Raw genomic sequence first — 23,038 nt, 5'->3', positions numbered from 1 at the left:
ACTGAAGGATATAGGCAGAATATATTGCCCAATGAGGTGAAGCAATGTCCATTTAGCTGGATAACATTTATAGCTTTTCAAATGTGATTACATACATCATCTTGCCCTTGCTTCCCTGCAACCATGGAAAATAGGAATGTACAGATAACATTTGCATTGCACTTTGTTGCTAATATAAGCTTAGGCAAGTGGGGGTGGTCTGGGATATGGCTCTGGTTTCAGTGGCATAAAAGAACTTACCCAGATCTCATGACTCTGGATTTTTCTTCTGGGCCATGCACTTACTTTAAGTAAGTCACTTACTTTAAGTAAGTGCCATGCACTTACTTTATGTTAGCCAACATTGCGAACATGCCTGTAATGTCCCAATTGCTCCACCTTCTGAAATGAATTTCCCATGCACTTTTATGATGGGACATCAGGAATAAACACATCAGGAAGCGGCAAGCTAAGGTCTGTAGTCATATTAGCGTGTTGCAAGCTTTTGTAAATGAAATTTTATTATAATATAGTCATATTCACTTGTTCACTATCTGCTATCATTTCTTTTGCATCACAGAGGCAGAATTGAGTCTTTGCAACAGAGACTGTATGACCCACAGTGTCGAAAATGTTTACTATTGGGCCCTTTACAAAATGAATAAAATGGAAATAATTGCAAAAATCAATTTATTAATTCATAATAGGCAGTGTATCATAATTGAAAAAGAGAATGAGAATTGGCCTCAGAATTTTACCTCTACAACTTTGCTAGGTGAACCAGTTACTTATGCCCTTTGGGTCTGTTTCTGCATTTATCACCTTGTAGAGTTGCTATAGGATTTCTACCAGGTAAGTTAAATCAGTTATTATTAGGCTTGGCCCCATATGTCAGAAAACATTAACGAAAAGTGCCTTGCACAATACAGCACTTTGTTTCTTTCACGTAGAGTTCTGGAAGTAGTTTGGGGTGGTGTGCTGGTACTACATGTTTTTAGGAACCCAAGCCCTTTCACTTTGTTGCTTTGATATGTGTGGCTCTCATTCTGGAGATTCTCTCCTGGTTCACAAATGTTCTGGAGCCTCAGTAATTATACTCTAGCTGCTGTCAATAATAGTGACAATATGATAATAAGAGCAAACAATTAAAATATCAAGTACACACAAACGAGAAACAGAGTCATCCATAAAGGACAGGCATCAAGTCCACACTAATTCAAATTTAGTTAAGATGCAACCTCCTGCTATAGTTTATGAGATAACCAGTGAATGGAATAAATAATTTCATTTATTTCATTTCTGGGGCACACTGGATGGAAGCAGTCTTATATGTATTCAGCATCTAACATGTGACAAAGCATTTTCATAACTATTACCTCCTTTGCTCTTCACAACACTTTGCAAAGGTAAGAATAGGTTTTAATGTTATTAGTCTTGTTATACACTGCTAGTCACACAGCTGCTATGTGACCTGATTCCAGTACCTCTTATCTTCCCAAGGAGTCCATGCTGGATATGTGCATAGTTGTTGTAAATGAAAGATGAACGAGCATGGTGTAGAAGTCAGAAAATTACTCCAACACTGGGTTCTTAGCAGAAATGCAACTAATCATGTGACCTCACCCTTATTGAGTCAGTATCCTCACCTCTGTGGCAAAGATAGAGGAATCTATTGACTTTTGAGCTTGTTATGATGATACTAGACAATAAATATAAAACACACACACATAGTTCAGGTTAATAAAATTAGTCATTACCTAGGCTTACCTTTCAGAATTGATATGTCCTTAGAAAAATCACTTCCCTTTACTTGGAAACAAAGGGTTTGGATTTTCTAGGAAAACAAGGGGTTTGGATTTGTTAAGCTATCTTCCAAATCTTGAGTTTCATCAACCTGGGAATATGCATTTTCAAAGAAAATAGCTAAAATCGGAGCTTGGAGCTCGTTATTTCCCTCTGGTTACTTACTGTGTCTCAGAACAAGCCACAACTTTTCTGACTTCCCACATCTGTAAAATAGCGATAAGCAGTATCTAGCTTATTGGGACAGTAAGGATTGTTAAGATTAAATGAGGTAAATCTGTTCCAGAATCCACCAGATTGTAACTTTCTCAAAGGCCCATGTTTTATAGATTACAGACTGTGGCATCACTGCAGAGGGTTGGTCTACATGAATAAATTCATGTCAAGTAGCAGAAACAAGCTCTGGCACAAAGCATCTAATAAATATTATGATTACTATTGCATCCTTCAACAACATTCCTGGTGTTGGATCCACATATGACACACGCACCTATCGGGGCTGCCGAGAATTTGTGTACGTGAATTCTGAGAGACAAGCCCTACGCTGAAAACCCGCAGCACGAGTGGACAGAGCACCTCTAAAACTCCAGCAAGGCAGGCGTGGCGGGAGGGAGGGCGCCACGCCCGCCACCAGCCGGCAGCAGAACTGGAATCTCCGGGACCAAACCTGCCCAAGGCGAAGTGGGCGGGGCGTAAGGGCGGGCCAATCACAGGTCGGGTTTAAAGAACCAATCGGGCTACGTTTTACACGGGCCGCGTCCGGTAGGGGCGGGGCCAGGGGCGGGGCGGAGCCGAAGTCGCCTGCGGGGACCGCCCAGCTCGCGCTCGGTGGGGCTGCGCGCAGCGCCTGGCGGAGCCCTAGCTATAATGTAATTTCAGATTGGACAAGTAAGTGACCATCCTCTCAGTTTCACTTGTGCACGCGGAGCTTCTGCAAGTACGTAGGCTCGCTGCAAGCACGTTCTCCTAACGGAGAGCGCACCGGGCCCACAACTAATTTCCTTTTCCTTGCGGTGGCAGCCGTCCCTTGCTCCTCTGCCCCTGGCCGCGAGGGTCTCCCGCCAGCTGGACCTTGACTCCCGGGACGTGGTTGGGGGCCCTGCATCCTCTCCTGGGCGAGGCGTCCAGGCCACTCAGGGAAGGGTCGGCCTTTACTGCAGCCAGAAAGTTTCCCTGGGCATTTTTGAGCCCTTTAAGTAAAATCTTGCTACCTAAAGTAGTAGCCTAAGGGCAGTGCTGCCTGCAACTTTAAGTGCTTTCAGTTTTTTATGCTAATGTATTGGGTGCAGTTTTTCGGATGGTGTAGTACTTGATCAGTTACTATAATCCTGGGTGCCAGAGGCCTGGGAGTAGCTTTCTGTTTTTACTAATTTCCCCTTTTAAAGATCCTCAAGCTGCAAAATGGTGAATTTCCTTAATCACTGACTGTTTTCCACTGAAGCACTTCTTGTTTTAACTAATTTTGTCCCTAAATTAAAGGGTCAGGCATTAGGTTTGGAAGAACAGTCATTAGGTTAATTTTTAAAATAGGAAATCAGGAGGAGGAAGTGATTATGCTTTTGAATTGCAAATCAGTAGGAAAGAAAGTCTACTCAGAGTTTGTGGCATTTATTTAGGTGGTAGAGGTTTGCTTTGTTTTGTTTTGCTTGCTTTCCCAGTCATTCCTCCCACCAAGTCTATATCCTGATTTTTTTACTTTTAAAGTGGCCAGCTGGGTCTTGCAGCCTTTTGACTGCTTCTTGGGCTTCTGGGAATCTCCTGTTAATGAGGCCTTCGCGCTTGGCTCTTGACCTGATGGCCACTGGCCTGGCGGTTAGAGAGACCAGCTGAAGAGGCTCTCATAGTGGGGAGGCTCCAAGTACTGTTAATAAGGATGACTGGGGGAACAGCAGAGTAGATGAAAAGAGCCTGGAGGTTGATTTTTGGAGGGGAGGGAGGTTGGGAGCCTCCCTGGATGGATTTAGAAGTCAAAACTTGTATCTTGGGACAAGGGAATAACCCAGAGGGTGGAGAACTGTGTCTTTCTGGATGAAATTAAGAAGCGTACTGGGAGGAGATCGGGCCTTCTTCCAGGCTGTGTTAATTATTGCTGTGGGCCTTGTCTTCTGGAATCTGGTTTCCTTTCCCTCTATTTTCACTTAGTTTAAATCACAGTCAATAAGCAGCTGGTTTTGAAAACAATTTGCAGTAACTCAGACACCCAGTCAGAGTGCTCGGAACCCCTTCCCACCTTCACACACTGCTCTCCCCTATGCAGCAGGGAATTTGAAATATTTTGCCAGAATGTACTGCTGAGATCACTTACCCTTGCATTGCCCATCTTTTTTATAAAGTGGAATGTAGAAACAACTCAGATGGTACAAGAGTTGATCACCCCTATCTGTCCTTCTGCTCATTCATTTGTTCACTAATCTGTTGGCACATATCCTGGACCTGGCACTGTGGTAGGCTCTGGGAAAGTAAAGACTAGTAAGACTTGGTCTCTGCTTTCAAACTCTCATTTGTTTACTTCTAGCCTGGTGAGGGGTATTGTATGATAGTGAACTTCATGTGATGGCAGGGTAGAGAGAAGCTCTCAGGAATGGAGAGAAAGGCAAATGGTCCAATGTGTGGTTTTAGGAAGACTTCCTGGAGGAGACAATATCTGAATTGGGTTACAAAGCTTCCCTCTGAGTGGAATGGAGAAAGACAAGAGGGGAGGGAGATGATCTGATTTGGGAACAGCTGTGCCATATTGTTGATTCTTGTTACTGTGCAGGAAAAGGTGAGGTGGGCAACCATGAGAAATGAGTTTGGGGAGAGTGAAAGGGCTAGATCCAGGAGGGTCAGGTGGATCATGTTAAGGGAGTTTGAGATGTATCTCCAGAGCAGTAGGAGCTGCTGAATGGACACTCAGATTTGTGTTTTTAAACTTACTCTGACTGCAGAGTGGAGAATGGATTGGAGTAGTGAAGACTGGAGAGACGGTATTACACCATGAGAGATGGGTGATGGTCACAGTTATTTTACTGGAGAGGTTAGAATAGAATGGTTAGAAATTAGTTACTGATTGAATATAGGGGAAGAAGAAAGAATGTAGCAGTCAAGGTACCATAGGGGAAAAGAAATCATTCCCTATTGGGGGTGGGGGGATTGATTTTTTTCCCCAACAGTCTTATTGTGGTCTAATTGACATACAATAAGCCATCTATTACAGCATCTAATTTGATAAGTTTGGGCACATGTATATCTAGCCATGAAACTATCATCACAATCAAGGTGAAGAATGTACATAACACTTTAAAGATTTCTTGTGCTCCTTTGCAATTCTTCCCTCACTCCTAATCCCGTCCCTTCTCCCCTGACCCCCCAGGCAACCAATTGTCTGTTTTATGTCACTGTAGATTATTTTAGATATTTTTAGGATGTTGGGGCGAGGGGCCATACAGTATCATTTTTTGTGTGTGGTAGTTTTTTTTTAGCATTATCATCTTGCGATTCATCCCTGTTGTGTGTACACAAATAGCTCATTCCTTTATTTGCTGAGTAGTCTTCCATTGTCTGACTAAACCATGCTTTGTTGATCCATTTACCTGTTGATGGATATTTGTATTATTTGCAGTTAAAGCTGCTATCGCCATTTGTGTCTAAGTTTTTGTATGAACATATGGTTCCATTTCTCTTGGTAAATATCTAGAAGTAGAATGGCTAGTTCACATGGTAGGTGTGTTTAACTTTTTAAGAAACAGCCAAACAGTATTTCAAAGTAATTGTGCTGTTTTGCATCTCCCCTACCAGTGTATGAAGCTTCTCATTGGCTCTAACAGTTGATGTGGTCACTCTCTTTAATTTTGGCCATGCAAATAATGTGGTTTTAATTTGCATTTCCCTAATGACTGCTAATTTTAGTCTTCTTATCATGAGCTTATTTGCCCTGTGTCTACATTTTTGGATGAAATGTTTATTAACTCATTTGTCCATTTTTTAAAAATTGGACTGTTTGTTTTCTTAATGAGTTTGGAAAGGTCTTTATATGTTCTCATTATAAGTTATTTATCACATCTGTGATTTGTGACTATCTTCCATTTTGTGGCCGGCCTTTTTTAATGCTGTCTTTTGGAAATCAGAGTTCTTAATTTTGATGAAGTTTATCAATTTGTAATTTTCATGGTGTCGATCTTTATGGATCGTGGTTATAGTGTTATATCTGACATCTCCCCTAACCTGAAGTCTCAAATATTGTCTATTTTTTAAAGAAAAGTGTATTATTTTTGGTTTTACACTTACTCTTACCAACTATCTTAAGTTATGTTTTGTACGTGGTACAGAATGTGCATTCCTAGCATGTTCCCCTGTGTAGCTGATGCTGTTCTTTTGGAGACCATCTTTTAAGAGCCACTGATGCTCTATCCTCTTTAAAAAAAATAAAGCAAACGGGCTCATATTATAGTATCTAAGAACTTAATAATATATAATTAACATTTTTCTTTAGCTCCTTCTCATTGATTTAACAGCTACATATGTATCAATTTTAGCATTTAATTTGCTTCCAGGTTTTTGTGAATGTTCTCTTGCCTTTATAAGAAAAGGTGGTAATGAATATTTTTGTACATATCTTTTAGGCAAACTGACCCATAAATTCTTAGAAGTTGAATTGTTAGGTAAAAGGGTAGATTTTGAAAATGGGCAGACATGGCTAAATTGTTCTAAAGGAGGTTGAATCAGTTGCTCTCCCATTGAAAGTATACAGAGTGCCTATTTCCTCACACTTTTGCCCAAAGTGGGTATTATCAAAATTTTTAATTTTTATCTATTTGTTAAGTATAAAATTTCTCTCGGTATTGTTTTGATTTGTATTATATGTTGTGTGAAGTTAAAGATTCATATATATTCAGTGCATTAAATTTTCTGTGAAATGCAAGTTTGTATCATTGCAATCACAAGAAAGAGGGAACTGTGTGACCCAGGCACCCCATATTTGGAGGGGTCACTAGTAGTTCCTCATATCAATAGTTTTGTAGGTTGTAGTAGAAAGGGTTGAGATTGAGGAGCGGATAGCGAGCTAAGATTAAAAAGGCAGGCAGGAACCACAGCTGCTAGGTCCTTGTGGACCAAATAAAGAAGCATTGGTGGTCTTTAAGCCTGTGTTTGGCTCTTGGTAATTTTGACAGGGCATGTTTGTAAAATGGCAGGCTAGCCAGTTCTTCAAGTCTAATGTTTAATCTTCAAATAACTTATTCTTCAGGCCTTTCACCTTGGATCTTAAAGCTGCTTGGCCATGCCTCAGCTACAGATAAACACAAGAAGAGGCCAAAGACCTTAACCAACCTCAGACTTGGCCTTGCCTCTGAGGAAGGAGTTTTGCAAGATTGTGTAGGGGAGTGGATTTTGTTGCTTTACCTAATGCTGTCCTGAGTCCTTCCTGGACTTGCTGACATTTGACAGTAGTCATTATAGTTGGTGGGTTCTTCTGTTGCTTGAATTTGAGTAACTTTCTTGGGAAAGTTGTGGATTTCGGCCAATATGCTAATGCTAAAGACATTGCTTTGAAGGTCTGGTTAGTTCTGCAGAAAATCATTTCCTAGTTAATTATGTCAGCAAATCAACAACAGTCTTCTGGAGAAGAAAGTGACAGAGGGAGAAAATCTTTGGCTTTTAGTGAACTTAGGGTCTAAGTTGGGCCCCTTCTCTATCTTCCTTCTCCCTCCAGAAATGTGCCTGTGGAAGTGGGGCCAAGGTCAAGGGGGAGATTGTTCCAGGAAAGGAGCACGGTGGGTTACACAGAAGAGAGGGTTGCTGATATTGTTTCTAGAACTCTCCAGGGGAAAGACAGTCTTAAAGTCTTATTTTAAGAGATATTTGACTCTTTTATGTTTTAATAACCTTCCCCTCCCCCCAAACTTAGTAACCCTCTTCTTCCCTCCATCCCTCCATTACTACCCTACACCACTCTGTGCTTATCTGGAGTTGGGGCAGAACATTTGAAGTTAATATGTAACATATCTACATAATGTTACATAAAGTTTATAGTTACATGATGTAGTCTACATGGATCGGAGCCTGGAGAAGGTATTTCTAATGATTGAGTGTCTGAGAAGCGCAAGTAGACTTGAAAGTGCATTGCTAGTGTGCCCAGGCTGAAGGCAGCTTGGTTAGTATGGAGAGCCACGTCATGTCAGAGATGGTAGCAGGGTTCCTGGTTCAGACATGGCTCAGACAAACCTAAATTTGCATACAGCTTCCTTCATCTACAGGCTCTGAGCCCATCAATGGGATATTGATGCCCTCAGGAATCGGGTATAAATGGAAACAGTGCACATTTTGATGGATGTTATAAATATGGGTTCTCCGTCATTTCTTTGCAAAAAGAATAGTTTGGTGGGACATTGCAAAGGACTTGGAAGGTGTTACAACATGTAAGGAGTTGCTTTGTTGAATCACAAGGGTTGAACAGAAGAGAAGAGAGAGTGAGCAGGGTTTTATGGCTGAGGCCAAGGGGGATCCAGAGTTTAATTTGCTCTCAGGCGATGTGTGTTGGTGGAGTTTGGGGATGTCACTTGATGAATCAGAGTTTCCATCCAGGATTTCTTTAGGACCTATACTATGCACTTGGCCTCAACATGGCTGGATTTTGTATTTTCTCTGTGACTGCTGCTTTGCCATATCCGCCTCTGTGGCTCTTGGAGAGTGGTAGCTTTGGTCACCATCCAGGACTGGCTCAGTTTTGATCCTTGTGGCTACCACATTGTGAGGCAGACATGGAGATTTGATCAATTCTGATTTTTCTTCCCTTTAGAACCCAATTTCTAATTTAAAAGGGCAAGCACCCTTTCCGCTGTCTGATTTAATATCACCCCTTCCTCCAGTTATTCGTGTTTGTCTTTAAATGGGCTTACACCATGCCATGAAGATGCTCAGCATCTTGAAAAATATCAAGTTTTTGATCTGGTAGTAGGAAATGTGATGAAAACAGAAAACTGACACTGCTTTACCAGCTAATGTCTCTGCATTCTATGGAGAAAGGTGGAATTGGAATAGGATGCTGAGCTCCTAGAATAGGGTTAGTGCTCTGGTGTCAACATAAAACTACTTCACCCACATGTAGTTTTACCAGGTTTGTTAGATTTCTCTTGAAGGGCATAAAGTAGAAATAACTTGAGGCATCGCCATTTGATTTTCAAACATCAGATTCTTCCATTAAATTGTCAACTTTCTAGAATCAGATCATACAGTTTTTGATTTCGTAATCCCAGCCTTCTAGTCCAGAGGAAGCAGTTCATTCTTGAGTTGTTTACTAGAACTGAGCTGTCAGTTATGGTGAGAACACCTAGGTATAAATGGTCCATATTAAAAGATTGTAGGTGTGCAGAGATCATTTGCTGTTGGAAGTGAAAGTTGGTGTATGGTAACAGTCCTAATATTTATTGCTGTTTTTATGTGCCCTAGACCAGGCACTGTGTTAGGTACTGCAGTTGTATAATTTCAGTTATACAACTTTTGCTGACTATTGTATTCAACTATTGTATTCAGTTATACAACTATGGCTTAGGACTTGGGACTTGCAAGGAATACTGCAAGATTTGATATATAGGAGTCAGTCTTTGACTGTAAGAGGAAAAGTACCTGTCAGAAAGCTAAAGTTTTTCCTTCCTTGTGTATTTTTGATAAAGCCAAAAGAAAACCATTTATTTTTGTCACATTAGCTCTCTCCTTCCAATTCTGAACTTTCTCACCACCTTAGAGCATGTGAGATGCATTTAAAGTGGCCTTTAATTATTTCTGTTAAGACTGATGTGGGCACATGTACTCATTGCTATGTTTTTCTTCCCAAACTTACCAACCTTTTGATTGCAATATAACTAAACAAATAATTAGTGCAGAACTCCTGAACATGAGCTCTCAGCAAAGTCCAAAGATCAAAGTTGAAAGAAGATACTGAGTTCTTTTTTAGATCCCTGGGATATTGTCTCTGTGGACACTGTCACAAATCCATCCTGGAAGAGTAACTCTTTAAGTAAGAGCTCTGGAGGTAAGTCATCCTCTCTGGATGGGATGTGTGGGGGTTAGTCTTAGGAAATAACACTATAGCTCTCAGGTTGTTTAGGGGTAAAGATGGGCGGGGGGGAAATAACAGGACAGCCCCCAAATGATTAGCTTTCAGCCCAGTATTTCAGCACAGCATCAGCTCCCTTCTTGAATTGCTGAAATAACTTTGCAAAGAAATAGCCTCCCATGTCCATATCCCTCTTTTCCTTTCAAGCTTTATTTCAGCAGCTTGCGTATTTGCTGAAGAATCAGCTGTGAAGTCTGTGGTTTCCTGTGGCTCATTCCTGATAATATTTATACTGGCTATTATTTAATGATCCGTATAAATATTTGTCATAAGAGCAGTCCTTTGATCCTGAATCGGGGCTACATATCAGCTCAGTCCATGCTGGGGACTTGGGCAGGTGGATTTCTCTGGCCCTGGAAGCCTCTGGTAGACTGAGTAGGGAGGCATGCCTTAAGACTTGGTGTGGCACAGCTCTAATTTCTCTCCCTAATTTTCCTCTTGGCCTCTACAGTCCAGGTCCTTATTTGTCCCTGTCTGATCACCCAACTGTTGCTTTTCCTTTCAGAGTATCCCTCTTTGCCTAAAAAGAATGAGTTGAAACCCAAACTCTCACGCTCACCATTCATAAATGAGGCTTGGAGCTGCCCAGTCTTAGCCTGGAATCACAGCTCCTCTGTTTAAGGTGCTCTGTGACCCTAAACAGCTTTATCTCTGAAACCCTCAGTTTTCTTCACTTGAGAATGGACTCATTCTGCCTGCCTCACAGGGTTGTTATGAGGATTAAAGGGAAACTTAACACCATGTGGGCGATTTGCAGAGCAGTGCGGAATAAATGCTAGTTATTGCTATATGTATAGTTGGTCCTGTTGAAGAAACCGATCAAAGGATTTGGTTTCCAGTTTCAGGTTGGTGTTGTGGAAAGAACCCTAAACTGGCTGTGAAACCTGGGATTCAGATCTTTATTCTATTGTTTATTCTTTATGTGACTTGGGGCAAGTTCCCATATCTCACTGAAGTATAAAATGGAGATGGGTTTACCCACTTGATTGGGTGTTAGTGAGATGAGAATAACACATGTGTAAAGGTGCTGGGCACACAGAAGAATCCTGATCCTTTAAAAAAAATCAGAAAAAGATATTTTCCATTTGTTTTTTTTTTTTATTTTTAAAAATCTTTTTTTTAAAAAAAGATTTTATTTTATTTATTTATACAAGCACTGGGTACAGTCAGAAGCACCAGAGCCAGGGCCTCCCAGGTGGCGCAGCGGTTGAGCGCTGGGTTGCGAAGCTGCCCGCGGCCTCTGCGGCGCCGGTTCGATCCCCGGCTGCTCCCCAGCCACCGGAGGAGGGTCCCACATGGCGCGCAGACCTCTCCTGCCGCCCGCTGCTCCCCTCAGCAGTGTACTTCGGTCCTTCTGCCTGCTCTGCTCCCCGCTCTGGCTCTGGTGAATTCTCTCGCCCTCCCGGCTTCTGACTGTACCCAGTGCATGTATAAACCAAACAAACAAACAAACAAATAGATAAATAAGACATGCCTCTAGAAAATTAAAAAAAAAAAGAAGCACCAGAGCCAGAGGGGAGAGCAGAGCAGGCAGATGGATGGAGGACACTGCTGAGGGGAGCAGTGGGCGTGGCAGGAGAGGTCTGCGCGCCATGTGCGACCCTCGCCTGGCTGCTGGGGATCAAACCGGCGCTGCAGAGGCTGCGGGCAGCTTGGCAACCCAGCACTCAACCACTGCACCACTGGGGAGGCCCCATTTGCTTTGTTTTTTGAGGCTAAGAGAACTAGTTGAATATGGTTGGAGTCCAGGACACAACAGATAGTACCTATGACCCAAGAACAAAGGACAAGAGTGAGAAGAGCCAGGGATCTAAGTTGTAGACAATCTTGCAGAATTTCTGTAAATCACAGTGTTGAATTTCAGGGAAGATGCCCAAGGATTTGGATTTCTCTACTTCCGTGCTTTCAGGGTCCACATGTGGAAACAATCTCAAAGAGCACGCTTAAAACTATAGTAATGGGGGAAATGATGAGCTGAATATTAAATTAGGATCCGTTTCTTAAAAAATAAATGAACCAGGATGTCACCTGGTTCCACCTGTGCCACCCTGCTGCTGTGGGTTTGACTCTTCCTGAATGATGCCTTTGAGATGTGTTCTAGGAATGAGTGGTTTGCTGAAGAGAGGCAGTGGCTGGCATTGGAAGAGGCTCAGTCTCTGAAGATAGACAGCCTGGTTTCTGAGTTACCACTCTTGGTCCAGGCAGGCTGGGACATCTAGCAGGGTCCTTGTCAAACAGTTAATAAATGAACCTGTATCAGGCAGGATCGCATCCTGACATGGTGAGGGTCTTGAGAGCCAGAGGGAATGGGATCATTCTCCTTTACTTGTTATATGCATAGTGGAACAATTAATTACTCTACCTGTCCAGGACTCATTTTCCTCCTCATTGGGATAATAATGGCAATTATCTTCAAGGATTCATGTCAGGATTAAAAGTGGTAGTGTAAGCAATCTGCTTAGCTGAGTATTTGATACCCAGAAAACATGGTGCCTTTCATTATTTCCCTAATGATGGGTTTAAGGGTTTCCAGTGAGACAGAGTCATGTTAAGTTCCCTTATGTGCCAGGCACTGGGCTGATCTGGGGAGGCAGCTGTGACTGGGCAGCAAGGGAGTTAACATTCTATTAGTAAAGCTCTGCTTATTATACGATGTGGGGCTCTGTATGGGCTTGTTCTGCTTTAGCTAAGGTGGTCTCCGAACTAGAATTGGGATAGGCCTATGAGTGCAAATCTCTTGCTTTGGATTTTCCTGGAAATGAATCAGAATATCTGGGTAGTGAATAGACAGGTGATAAACTCCCTGCAGAGGAAGACAGTCTGAAGTGAACCCTAGCGCGAGGAGCAGGGGCTGGCAGGAATGGAGAGAGGCCTGGGTGGTGTCTCGCCAGATCTGTGTAAGCCAGAAAGTGTATATAGATTCTTCATTTCCTCTTTATATCAGTGTTTCTTCCCAAAGCATTTAGGATAATCTTAGAAAGTTCTAGTCAAGGGTAAAGAGTTGTTAGTATGCCAAAATTGGTGTTAGGGAGCAGCACCCCGGGGCTGCTTCACAGTGGAGACTTTGGGAACCTAACAGAATCCCAAGCAAAGTGAGAGCTAGGGATGAGGAGGGCGTGGAGTAGGGTAGGTGGTGCTGGTCATTCTTCTTCCTATTTGCAGGTAAAAACCTGGGCAAGCTCTGAACCAAAATACTGACCTATTTTGTGCATCACTATATCTTTAGCTTTTAGCAGAGTGTCTGGTACAGTATTCGTTTCTTTGAATATCCATCACTGAATGCAAGATGCATCACTTTTATAAACCACTAAGAAAAAAAAAGAAAATGCTACCAATAAATTATAAGATGCCAGTGATTGTAAGATCACTCTGATTTTTAGAGAAGCTAAATTTGAAATATGACTATCTTAGAATTCATAAAGTGTGTTTGTAAGCATCCAGTAAATGTTGAATGAGTGAGCCTACAAAGATTAGAATCAAGACAAAATATTGGTGTATGTAAGGACAAACTTAGGAATTCAAACTATTAGAACTAGAAACCTGTTTATCTTTCTCTCTATTGATTCTCTGATTCAGTTATTCACTCAGTAAAGCTTACTGACAACTGATTATTACCACACACTGTGCTCGGAGCTGGGATGCAGAAATCAGTAAGTTCTGTTTTTTAGGTTCAGACTAGTAAGGGAGACAGACATGGAAGCAAAAAATGCCATCATTCAGAATAGTAAGTTTTCAAAGTGGGGTCAGGATGCTCTGGTGGCATCCTTTGAATATAAGTAAGGGACAAAGAAGGTCTTGGAAGTCTTCCCTGGAGAGGTGATGGTTGGGCTGGGTCTGAATGTGAAGTCCCTGATCACCAGGCAGACAAGAGCACAAGGAATTCGAGGAAAAGGCTGTGGGTGATAGGGCAGTCCTCTAGTGGCCTGATGCACCTGCGAGGGTCTGGAGATTGGCGTGAGAAAGGGCATGGTGGCATTACCTGTGACTGGCAGCCGGCAGGTGAAGGCTCCTGAGGGCCTGGGATGCTGAAGACCTCAGGCTAGATCACAGCCCTTGGCCAGTGGTTTCCTGCCATCCCGAGTTCTTGCAGAAGTCCCAGCAGAGGGACTGCTGAAGGGGGTGGGGGTGGGGTGAGAGGTGGGACAAGGGTGATCTTTCCTTCCACCGCAGCGGTTCTTTGATCTATTTAATTTTTCCTTAGAGTGGTGTTTGAAAGAAAGGCATCTCTGTTAAATGAAAGGAGGAATGAATGGTTTGAAAATTGGTGTAGGGTTGTGAGTGAGGGAGAGAATGTGAGAATGCACTGAGGCCAGAAAGCAAAAGGGGGCAAATGCAGTGGGAAACCACTGGGATTAAGTTCAAGCAATCACTTCTAATGAAGCTGTTTTTGACTGGGATGAATATCCAGGAAGCAGTGACAGAACATCTGCTGACTGCTTTCCTTTTAGAATCCCCAAGTGTGACTTTGAAGTGCAAGGGTACAGGATACCACTGAGGTTGAGATGAGACTGGGTGCTCGGCCCCGAGCTCACCCGGGGGAGCTGTAGTATGTTCACAGTGCCCTGTCTTAGGGGCTCATTCTGTTCCTTTGAAAGACCAGGCTGGAAAATGAAAATCTCTACGAGTTTTCTGTTCATGCGGGCTAATCTGGCCAAAGGGAATTGTAGTGGCAGTGGAGGCCAAGGAATTCCTGAGTGTTCTCTGGTCAGATTTCCTTGTAACTCAGGAGGAGTCTGTCAGGAAAACAGTTTGTCTAACAAATTCCTGATCCTGTCTCCCTGGAGGCTCCTTCCCAATTCCTAGTTATTTCATGGCATTGCTGCAATATATCTACTTCTTCTGCAAACCTGTACTGCTGACTGTTGCAAAGAGTGTGAGACTTGGGAGTACATGACTGTGGAACTGTGGGCCCAGGCTGCTCCTGAGGGAGGCTGGGTGAATTCCTGAACTTCTCAGGCCTGCTTCCCCATCAGTGTAATGCTCATCATAATAATGTGCATTTACTGTTCCTAAGTGTGGACTCAGCGTTAAGCAAAATGTCACATATTTCGTGGAATCTCACCTGGATTACCTGTAAAATAAAAATATATTTACCTTCCAGAATATTAGGAGTAACGGCAATGTGTTAGTTTCCACAGTGATTGGCACAGATAGGTGCTCAGTAGGTAATTTGTTGATGACTGACACAGAAGATGAGGATCCTTTCCAGTACCATGACTGCTTTCCTTGTTTTGAATTAAATTCAATGAGAATAATGTCTGTCTATTCCTTCTGGATTTTATGTTTTCCTGTTACCCTTTATTTACCCTTACAGCACTTTGTACTCTATATCATGACTTTGCATGAATAAATCAGTTGTTTATAGATGCTTAATATCTCATCTACTCCCTTCCAAGGATGAGAACTCCATGTCTGAGGCCTGTCTGGTTCTCCCCCACTAGCTCCGTGCCTGTTGACACACTGTTAACACTCACCATCCCCCCTCCCATTTTTATTTATTTAAACCGTTTTAATTTGGGGGTTACATTTTTACTTCTTATTCTCACCTGTTCCACTCACCCTCCACCCAGCCACCTAGGTCAGTACCCCATTTACCTCTCTCTCTTATCCCTTCCTCCTTTCTCCCTGTTTCCTCTGGTAACCATTAAACTCTTCCATTTTTGTTGAGTGAATAAATAACTGCCCCGCTAGTTAGTTGCTCAGTGTTTATATCCACTTTCAAGATGTCTTGTGCTTGACTCTGGTTTATGTGGTTTTGCCTTTGACCACCACAGGTGGCGGGATCATGATGCGCAGCGGAGATCAAGAATCAAAAAGCTACTATGTGGGTGTGGACGTTGGGACAGGCAGTGTCCGTGCAGCTCTGGTGGATCAGAAGGGCGTCCTTGTGGCCTTTGCAGAGCAGCCCACTAAGAAGTGGGAGCCTCAATTCAACCACCATGAGCAGTCTTCCGAGGACATCTGGGCTGCCTGCTGCGTTGTCACGAAGGTATGGGTATAGCTCTCCTTGTGTCTGCTCGCCTGCTCCCACCTGCCAGCTGTGTGACCTGTCACCTGGTGCCAGGGACTGCATTGGGCTGGGGTACCTTTAGACTTAGTCCCCTCTTAGGGGCGTACAGTCTAGTGACACAGACCAATAATGAAATGTCTCTGATGAAGATGAGGAAAGGGCTACCCCTGAAGGGCTTAGGGTAGACAGCATGAAAGATGGGGACTATGCAGGCAGGATTTGGTCAGGGCCATCCGGAGGTGGAAGAAGTTGCTGATAATCATAGATGACGTCTGTTGTGCCTTCCCTGCGTGCCCAATGGCATGTAAAAGTGTGAACAAGCATCATGAATCCTCACACCAATGCTGTGAAGGTAGTACTATTAATTATTGCCTGATGTTATTGACAAGGAAATAGGCACAGAGGTTGGGCCGCTTACCCAAGTTCATGCATTTAGTAGTAGGCAAGGCTGGCAGCTAAGGAATCTGAATCCAGTTCTGTACTCTTAGTCACTGGATCATTCTGCCTTCGAGGTGTGCAAGTGAGCGGAACCTCCCTGTGGGCAGAGGGAACAGCATGTGCCATGGCATGGTAGAACGAGAACATGACGTGTTTGGAGAAAGTGAGGAGGTTGGGCAAAACACTATACGGGATGTTCATCTTCAGTGACCTTGGATGGGCATTGGCCTGTTGGCTTGGGAAGGGAAGCATATCGGGCAAGATTTCGTCATTTTTATAGTTTCTCTTGACTGTTCAGTTTTATATCCTGGTGATCAGAAATAACAGAGATGCTTTTGTCCTTTTTTTGGTGAGCAAATCAAGTCCTGGGTTTTCTCTTCTCCCATTCCTAGTTTAGGTGCTTAAATATTCATGAAGGGCTTGGTAATTTGCAGATGGACAATTCACCATTCTGTTCGTATTGATCAGTCGGTTTAAACTTTAATGAGCTTGGGGCTGCTGTTAGTGCCTTGGGAGAAGAAGGCAGAGAGAGGAGTTGGGGGTAGGCAGCACTGGAGCATTATGTAGGAATAAAAGAGGGGATACATCTTCTCTTCTGCCTGTTTAATTTTCATCTTTCCTCCTCCTCTCTGCCCCCGCCTTGGGGAGACTCTTCTATTCTTTGCCCTTGGGTCTCCTTTGTTCTTCTAACATATAGCCTTTCTTGCCATTAAGGAAATTGTCAAGAAGAAAATATAATCCCCCAATGAAAAGATTCTTTAAGAAAGGTCTGCTCTAAGTACAGCTTGGTTTAATGGTAGATTTTTTATCATCTCCCAGTGGTGGCTGACTTGTCATCTCTTTGAGCCCCATTAGCTGCATGAGTGCTCTGGGCCTTTGTCTCACTGTAGCGAACCCAGATAAGGCTATTGGGTCTTAGGCTGCTACTCTTGCTTGGACTTTGGATGTGTGGCCATGCGCCAGAAGGCAGAGGATGAGCATGACACATCTGTTCCAACTCATGGCTGGTGTGAGGCTTAAGGAGGGAAGTGTTTTTTGGTTAGAGAGGTAGCATGGCATTGAGCACACATTGTGGAGCCAGACGCGCCTAGACTGACAAGCCATTTCCAGCGTTTATTAGCCTGACATCTTAGACAAGTTTCTTAATGTTTCTTACCCGAGTTTTCTTATCTGTCAACTGAATGATAGCTGTACCTACCTCCATAGAGTTGTTATGAGGATTAAATGAGTAAGGCATATAAAATGGTTGTAACAGTGCTTGGAATAAATAGGCATGGTCCTTTTTATGATGGTGGCGATAAGAGAAATATCTGGTATGGAGGAGAATGTCTAAGATAAAGGGAGGCATCTCTTGGGAATATTCACTCATTTCCCATCTGGTTCAGGTTCCTTTCATGGAAGATTTCAAGAAGCTCTGCTTCAGAGTTACTGAAGATGCATCCTGGCCTGCCTCTTCTTGCTCCAGAACTTCAGGAAGTTAAGAGTTGGGGAGCAGCTGTACTGCTTTTCCCATTGTCTGAGCATTTCACGTTGTCTGAGATTATTTCCTTCCTTAGTCAAGTCAGCAGTTGTCACTACTGCTGCTAACTCCTGCAGCAATAATGACGGTGGCTTCCAATTGTTGGGCACTAATTATGTGCCAGGTACTATCTGTACACTTTATGCCCAGTATTTCATTTTATCCTCAGAACAAACTCTTGATACAGATTTTGTTCTGTTTTAGAGCTGAAAGAAATGAGTTTTGAAGCATTTAAGATTTAAGTCCTCAGCCCAAGGTCACATGACTAATGCAGGGAAGGCTTGGTCTTGCTGGTGTTCCCATGTGCTTTTCCCTTTGCTTCCCTCTCCAGCCTCCTCTCCCTGCACATGCACCCCTGCTTGGACATTGTATTAAGTTGCCTGAAGTTTTTTTGAATTTGTTACCATATGGGGAGCCTGGAGCTTACCCTGATTGTTGTATTAACCATGATGAATTAGAAGTGATTTTATCTGGCTGGCTACTCATGTGGAAATATGTGCTCTCTGAACAGGGCTCATTCCTGTTCATCTGTATTTCCCTGGAATTCTTCCCCTGAGGTGTGCTCAAGTAATATTTTGTTGAGTAGGCAAATGAATGAAACGACTGTTGTTTTCACTGTCAGGACTGTGCTTTTCTCACCTTGTCTGCCCATGTCCTGAGTCCTTCTAAGGTAAGCTGTAAAGCAGTATTTCCTCCTGGGTAGAGCCTTCTTTGATGACCTCAACAGGCTCTTCTTTCCCTTGGAATCTTCTTCTGCTCCCTCTCCCTCCAACTGTTATTAATGTAACTGGTGCAACTTAAGCAAAATGGTCTTTCACTGGCTTTCTAAGTGTTGGGTTTTGGGTGTATCAGAACCGTGTCATCCTTAGAGGCATGAAACATTTGTATACCTCTCCCATCTGTGCTCCGCTGCTTAGCAAAGAGCACCGCACACAGTCCTCTCTGCTGCCCCAGAACACACTTTCATCATTATCTAACTCTTATCAGGCTGTATTTTCATTGTTCATTTGTTTATCCATGTTTAAGCCATGAGTTGAGCTCTTGATGAGCTCACCCTTATACCCCTAGCATCAACCACAATACCTGGCACAAATTTGGTACTTAGTAAAATTATTACTGAATACTAATATAATACTAGTTCTAATACTTAGAACTAGAAACAAATAAAAAACATTGTTATCTCAATCTTAAGTAAATGTTACAGTAATTCTGTGACTTACAAAGGCACTTTCATTCCTCCAGTTTGACATATGAGGATATTGAGGCCCTGAAACTAGTAAGTATTAAAGAGAGGACTGGATTCCTAGTGAAATGGCTCTAAATCCTCTTCTCTGTCTTCCTCTCCACTCCCCCTAGAGTTAACAGGTCTTTATTGGGTTGGTACCCACATACTTAAAGTGTTATTGTGGGAACACACAAGTACTGCAGGTAAACACAGTCCCTAATTTTATTTATTTTTTTTTATTTTAAAGATTTATTTATTTATTTATACAAGCACTGGGTACAGTCAGAAGTGTGGAAGGGTGAGAGAATTCACCAGAGCAGGGAACAGAACAGGCAGACTGACGAAATGCACTGCTGAGGAAGGAGTGGGCACTGCAGGAGAGGTCCGCGCGCCATGTGGGACCCTTGCCGGGGATCGAACCGGTGCTGCAGAGGCTGCTGGCAGCTTCACAGCCCAGTGCTCAACTGCTGCGCCACCAGGGGAGGCCCAGTCCCTAATTTTAAAGACATATCTCTTTTTGGAGACTTAAGTCTTAAATCACCCCACTGAAGCAAGGACATTGTAAGTTAGTGTATGAATAGCACCAACTTCTATAAAGAAGCAGCAACTGGAGGAATCTTGGCCCACATGCATTTGTTGAGTGTTATGTACTCAGCATACATTCACTGAGTACCAGCTGTGTGCTGTGCTCTTTGCCAACCACTGGAATATATCAGGAGAGGTGTGCAAAAAGTTTTTTACCCCTAATGATGAAAGAGTTTAGTTGAATACAAAAAACCAACACATGGGAAGCCAGTGAAGTACTGTTATATTCTAAATTGTACCAGCTACATGAGAGATGGTTAGAGGGGGTGGGGGTGGAAGAGGGAGTATTCACCTGGGATTGAGAATAACATTCACTAGGCTCTTCCATCCACAGAACCTGTGTGGCTCACAAAGCACAGTCTTACCCAACATGGTAGGAAGGGAAGGGGTTGTTACTTCCATTTTAGAGTTGAAAAGAAAAACTGAGACCCACGGACTTATGGGACTTTCCTCAGATCTCCTTGGGAATTAGGTGGTAACTTAAATGCAGGCTGTGTTAAATCTGGGAATTCTCTCCATCTCTGATATCACATACCTTCATCTTTTGTCTAAACAATTCTAAGAACCTATCAGATCTTCTCATATGTGCTCTTAGTCCAATTTGTTCTTCTAAAAGCTGATTTTTTTTTAAAATGCTAACTTGATTGTGTTACTCTTGCTTACAACTGTTCAATAGCACCACACTATTATATGGACAGAACTCAAAATCCTTAACATGACCTTTGGGACACCTGCATGGTCTGGTTTTCACCAACTTTGCTACCTCATTTCAGGGTGCTTCCTTAGCCTTCTGTCTTGTCCTTAAATACACAGTGCTCCCTCCAACCTCAGGAGCTCTACACATGTAAGCTCGTCTGCTTGCACAACTCCCTGACTTCTGCCATCACATTTAATGCCTCGTCATCCTAGATCCATACTATTGATTATAGTAGCCACCAGCCACAGGTGGCTATTGAAACCAAATTAGTTAAATTAATTAAATATAATTAAAAATTCAGTTCTTCAGTTGTACCAGCCACATTTCAAATGTCACATGTAGTTGGTTACCAGTGTATGGGACACCTCCTCAAGTCCTTCAAGGTGTTTTTCAGATCTCACCTTCTCGGCAGCTACTTCCCCTTCTCAGCACTCCTGATCTCCTTGACGTTTCACTTTCTAGTATACATGTCCATTACTGCAGAGTATTCATTGGATAGGGGTGTGTCAAATGACAGTTTAAAAGTCACTTCATCAGGGAAGAAGCTTTTTCTTGCCCAACATTACCTCTAGTGGAGTTTGCTTTCACTTCATGTTTTCACAGTGTCTTGTATGTTTCCTTTTTTAGAGTATCACATGGTTTATGAATTGCTTATTTTTTTATTATTATCAAGTAATAATTATATAAACCATATAATGAAATAAAATAAATAAAATGAAATGAGTTCAATCAAATAATAAAAATCTTTTTAAAAATTAGTATCTGGCTTATTAGGTTTCATGTATCAGGAGGCAGAAATTATATTTTTCTCACCCAGGGTCTAACACAATAGACTCAGGAAGAATAAAAAGAATGACTGATTAAACAAATCAGGATGCCCTTACTCCCAGCTGATGGAGAAAGCCGAGGCAGAATGTAGGAGGGAGAGCACGGACAGAAGCACCAAAAAGGAATGTGAAGAGACAGTCATGCTGGATGGAGCAGAAGGTTTCTAGTGGGAAGGAGGAGAAGAAATTGAAATTGATGATGGAGTAAACCTGGGAGAGCCATTTCTGAGGCTGGCCAGGGGCTCTGCTAGAACACTAATGAGTTTCAGATTGACCTATCTGGCAACAAATTCAGAATGGCTTGGGGGAACAGAAAGAAAATTCAAAGAGGCCAGTTGGGAGGCAGTTTGTTTCTTAAAATGAAATTCTGGATACTGAAATGCCTTTGCAGCATAAGCTCTGAGAGACTTGGGATGTCTTGGTCAGCACATGTACCCTGCCTGGCACATGTAGGTACTTACTACTGCTTTAATAATGAATGGCTGGGTTAGGATGGTGGCAGAGGAATAGAAGGGACAAGATGGAGAGACTTTGGATAGCAGCTCTAACAGGATGTGGTGATGATGGTGGAGAAGAAGTCAGAGGCAGTTTCAGCATTTCCATTCTTGGAAGAATTTTTGTCATTGTCATAAATGGAAGTGTTTGGCCTCCATTTGCTCACCTTCCAGGGATAACATCACACCTAAGCTAAGATGCTGTGTAGATAATGTTGTAGGACTGGATTTATTCATTTCATCAGCCATTAGAGTAGATTTTGCAAAATTGAGTTCTTCTGATGACAGTCAATATATACCCTGTGCAAGCTGAATTAATTAATTCATTGCTGTCTTTACCTCAGTGCCTTTTCACTGGCTATTCTCCTGCCTGGAAGATACTCTCCCCAGATTTTCACAAGGTCAACTCCTCAAGTCCTTCAGGTGTTTTTCAGATCTCACCTTCTCAGCAGCTACTTCCCCTTCTCAGCACTCCTGATCTCCCTGACTTTTCACTTTCTAGTATACATACACTATACATACTTTCTTTGGTTTATTGGCTCCTACTAACATGTAATCTCCCAGTGAGCAAGGGATATAAAAAAATAAATATTTTGCTCTCCACTCTTTCCCAAATGCCCAGAAAAGTAGACACTCTAACCCTCAAAGGGATTTGGTCAGATTTGCTAACTAATTGAAGGAGTGAGTAATTGAATTGTGTAGGCCACAGGGGGTGATGGGCTCGAGGGAATCAGGAATTTCATAATTCCATGAATGCTCCCCAAACTAACCAATAATTCAAATAAAGATTCAAAAGAATATAGTACTGGCTACACAGAATTCTGCTGAAGCTGGAGTGAGTCTGTGAGATCCCAGACTTTGACTCTGACATCAAATAGAGCTGAAGAAAAAAGCAGGTATGACTCTGACCTTCCATTCCTTACTGGAGGGGGTTTCTAAGGAATGCCTTCTCCCCACCCAATATGGCAGACCCAGTGATTTAAAACACATGCAGGACTGAGTCAGTTCCCATAGTCAGAACAAAGCAATGCACAATCCCTTTTCCAAATATTTGTTTGCTGCCCCATAGCTACAAGTTGACAGTTGTTAGACATGGACCAGGTTACCAAGTAAGTCTGCAGAAATCTTCTCTGGAAATTCTTTAGAAGAGCAATGTGCTTTCTTTCCAGCCAGGGAAATTCCCTTGATGCAGAATTGTTGGGGTGAGCTTACTAGACTGCTTTCTTCTTCCATTAATAAGGGTATAAAAAAAAGTCCTCAGGTTAGCAGGTCAACCTGGGGCTTTCTGGGTAGTGTGACCCTGTTATCCATCTTTTGGGGAAGGGTGGGATTGGGACATTGGGGTGATCCTACTCATGTAGAAGCATGA

The 23,038-nt window shown here is 42.6% G+C and overlaps 1 protein-coding gene across 3 annotated transcripts in view; it reads left to right on the top strand.

Annotated features, from left to right (window-relative positions):
* The first annotated feature begins 2,591 nt into the window (after positions 1-2,591).
* Positions 2,592-23,038, top strand: part of FGGY (FGGY carbohydrate kinase domain containing) — a 401,889-nt gene continuing 381,442 nt past the window's right edge. The window contains exons 1-2 of one of the 3 annotated variants that reach the window (XM_037498322.2): positions 2,592-2,670; positions 15,649-15,863. In XM_037498322.2, the coding sequence (XP_037354219.1) occupies positions 15,660-15,863 (204 nt within the window). In that variant the 5' untranslated portion in view covers positions 2,592-2,670; positions 15,649-15,659. The other 2 variants (XM_054690943.1, XM_054690944.1) reach the window with 2 other exon arrangements.

This window comes from Talpa occidentalis, unplaced genomic scaffold (genome assembly GCF_014898055.3).
Source record: "Talpa occidentalis isolate TD23 unplaced genomic scaffold, MPIMG_talOcc4v2.1 talOcc4.9, whole genome shotgun sequence".
Classification (NCBI taxonomy): Eukaryota; Metazoa; Chordata; class Mammalia; order Eulipotyphla; family Talpidae; genus Talpa; species Talpa occidentalis.
Note: the sequence above shows the minus strand (reverse complement) of the source record. Positions and strands in the feature narration are given on the sequence as shown.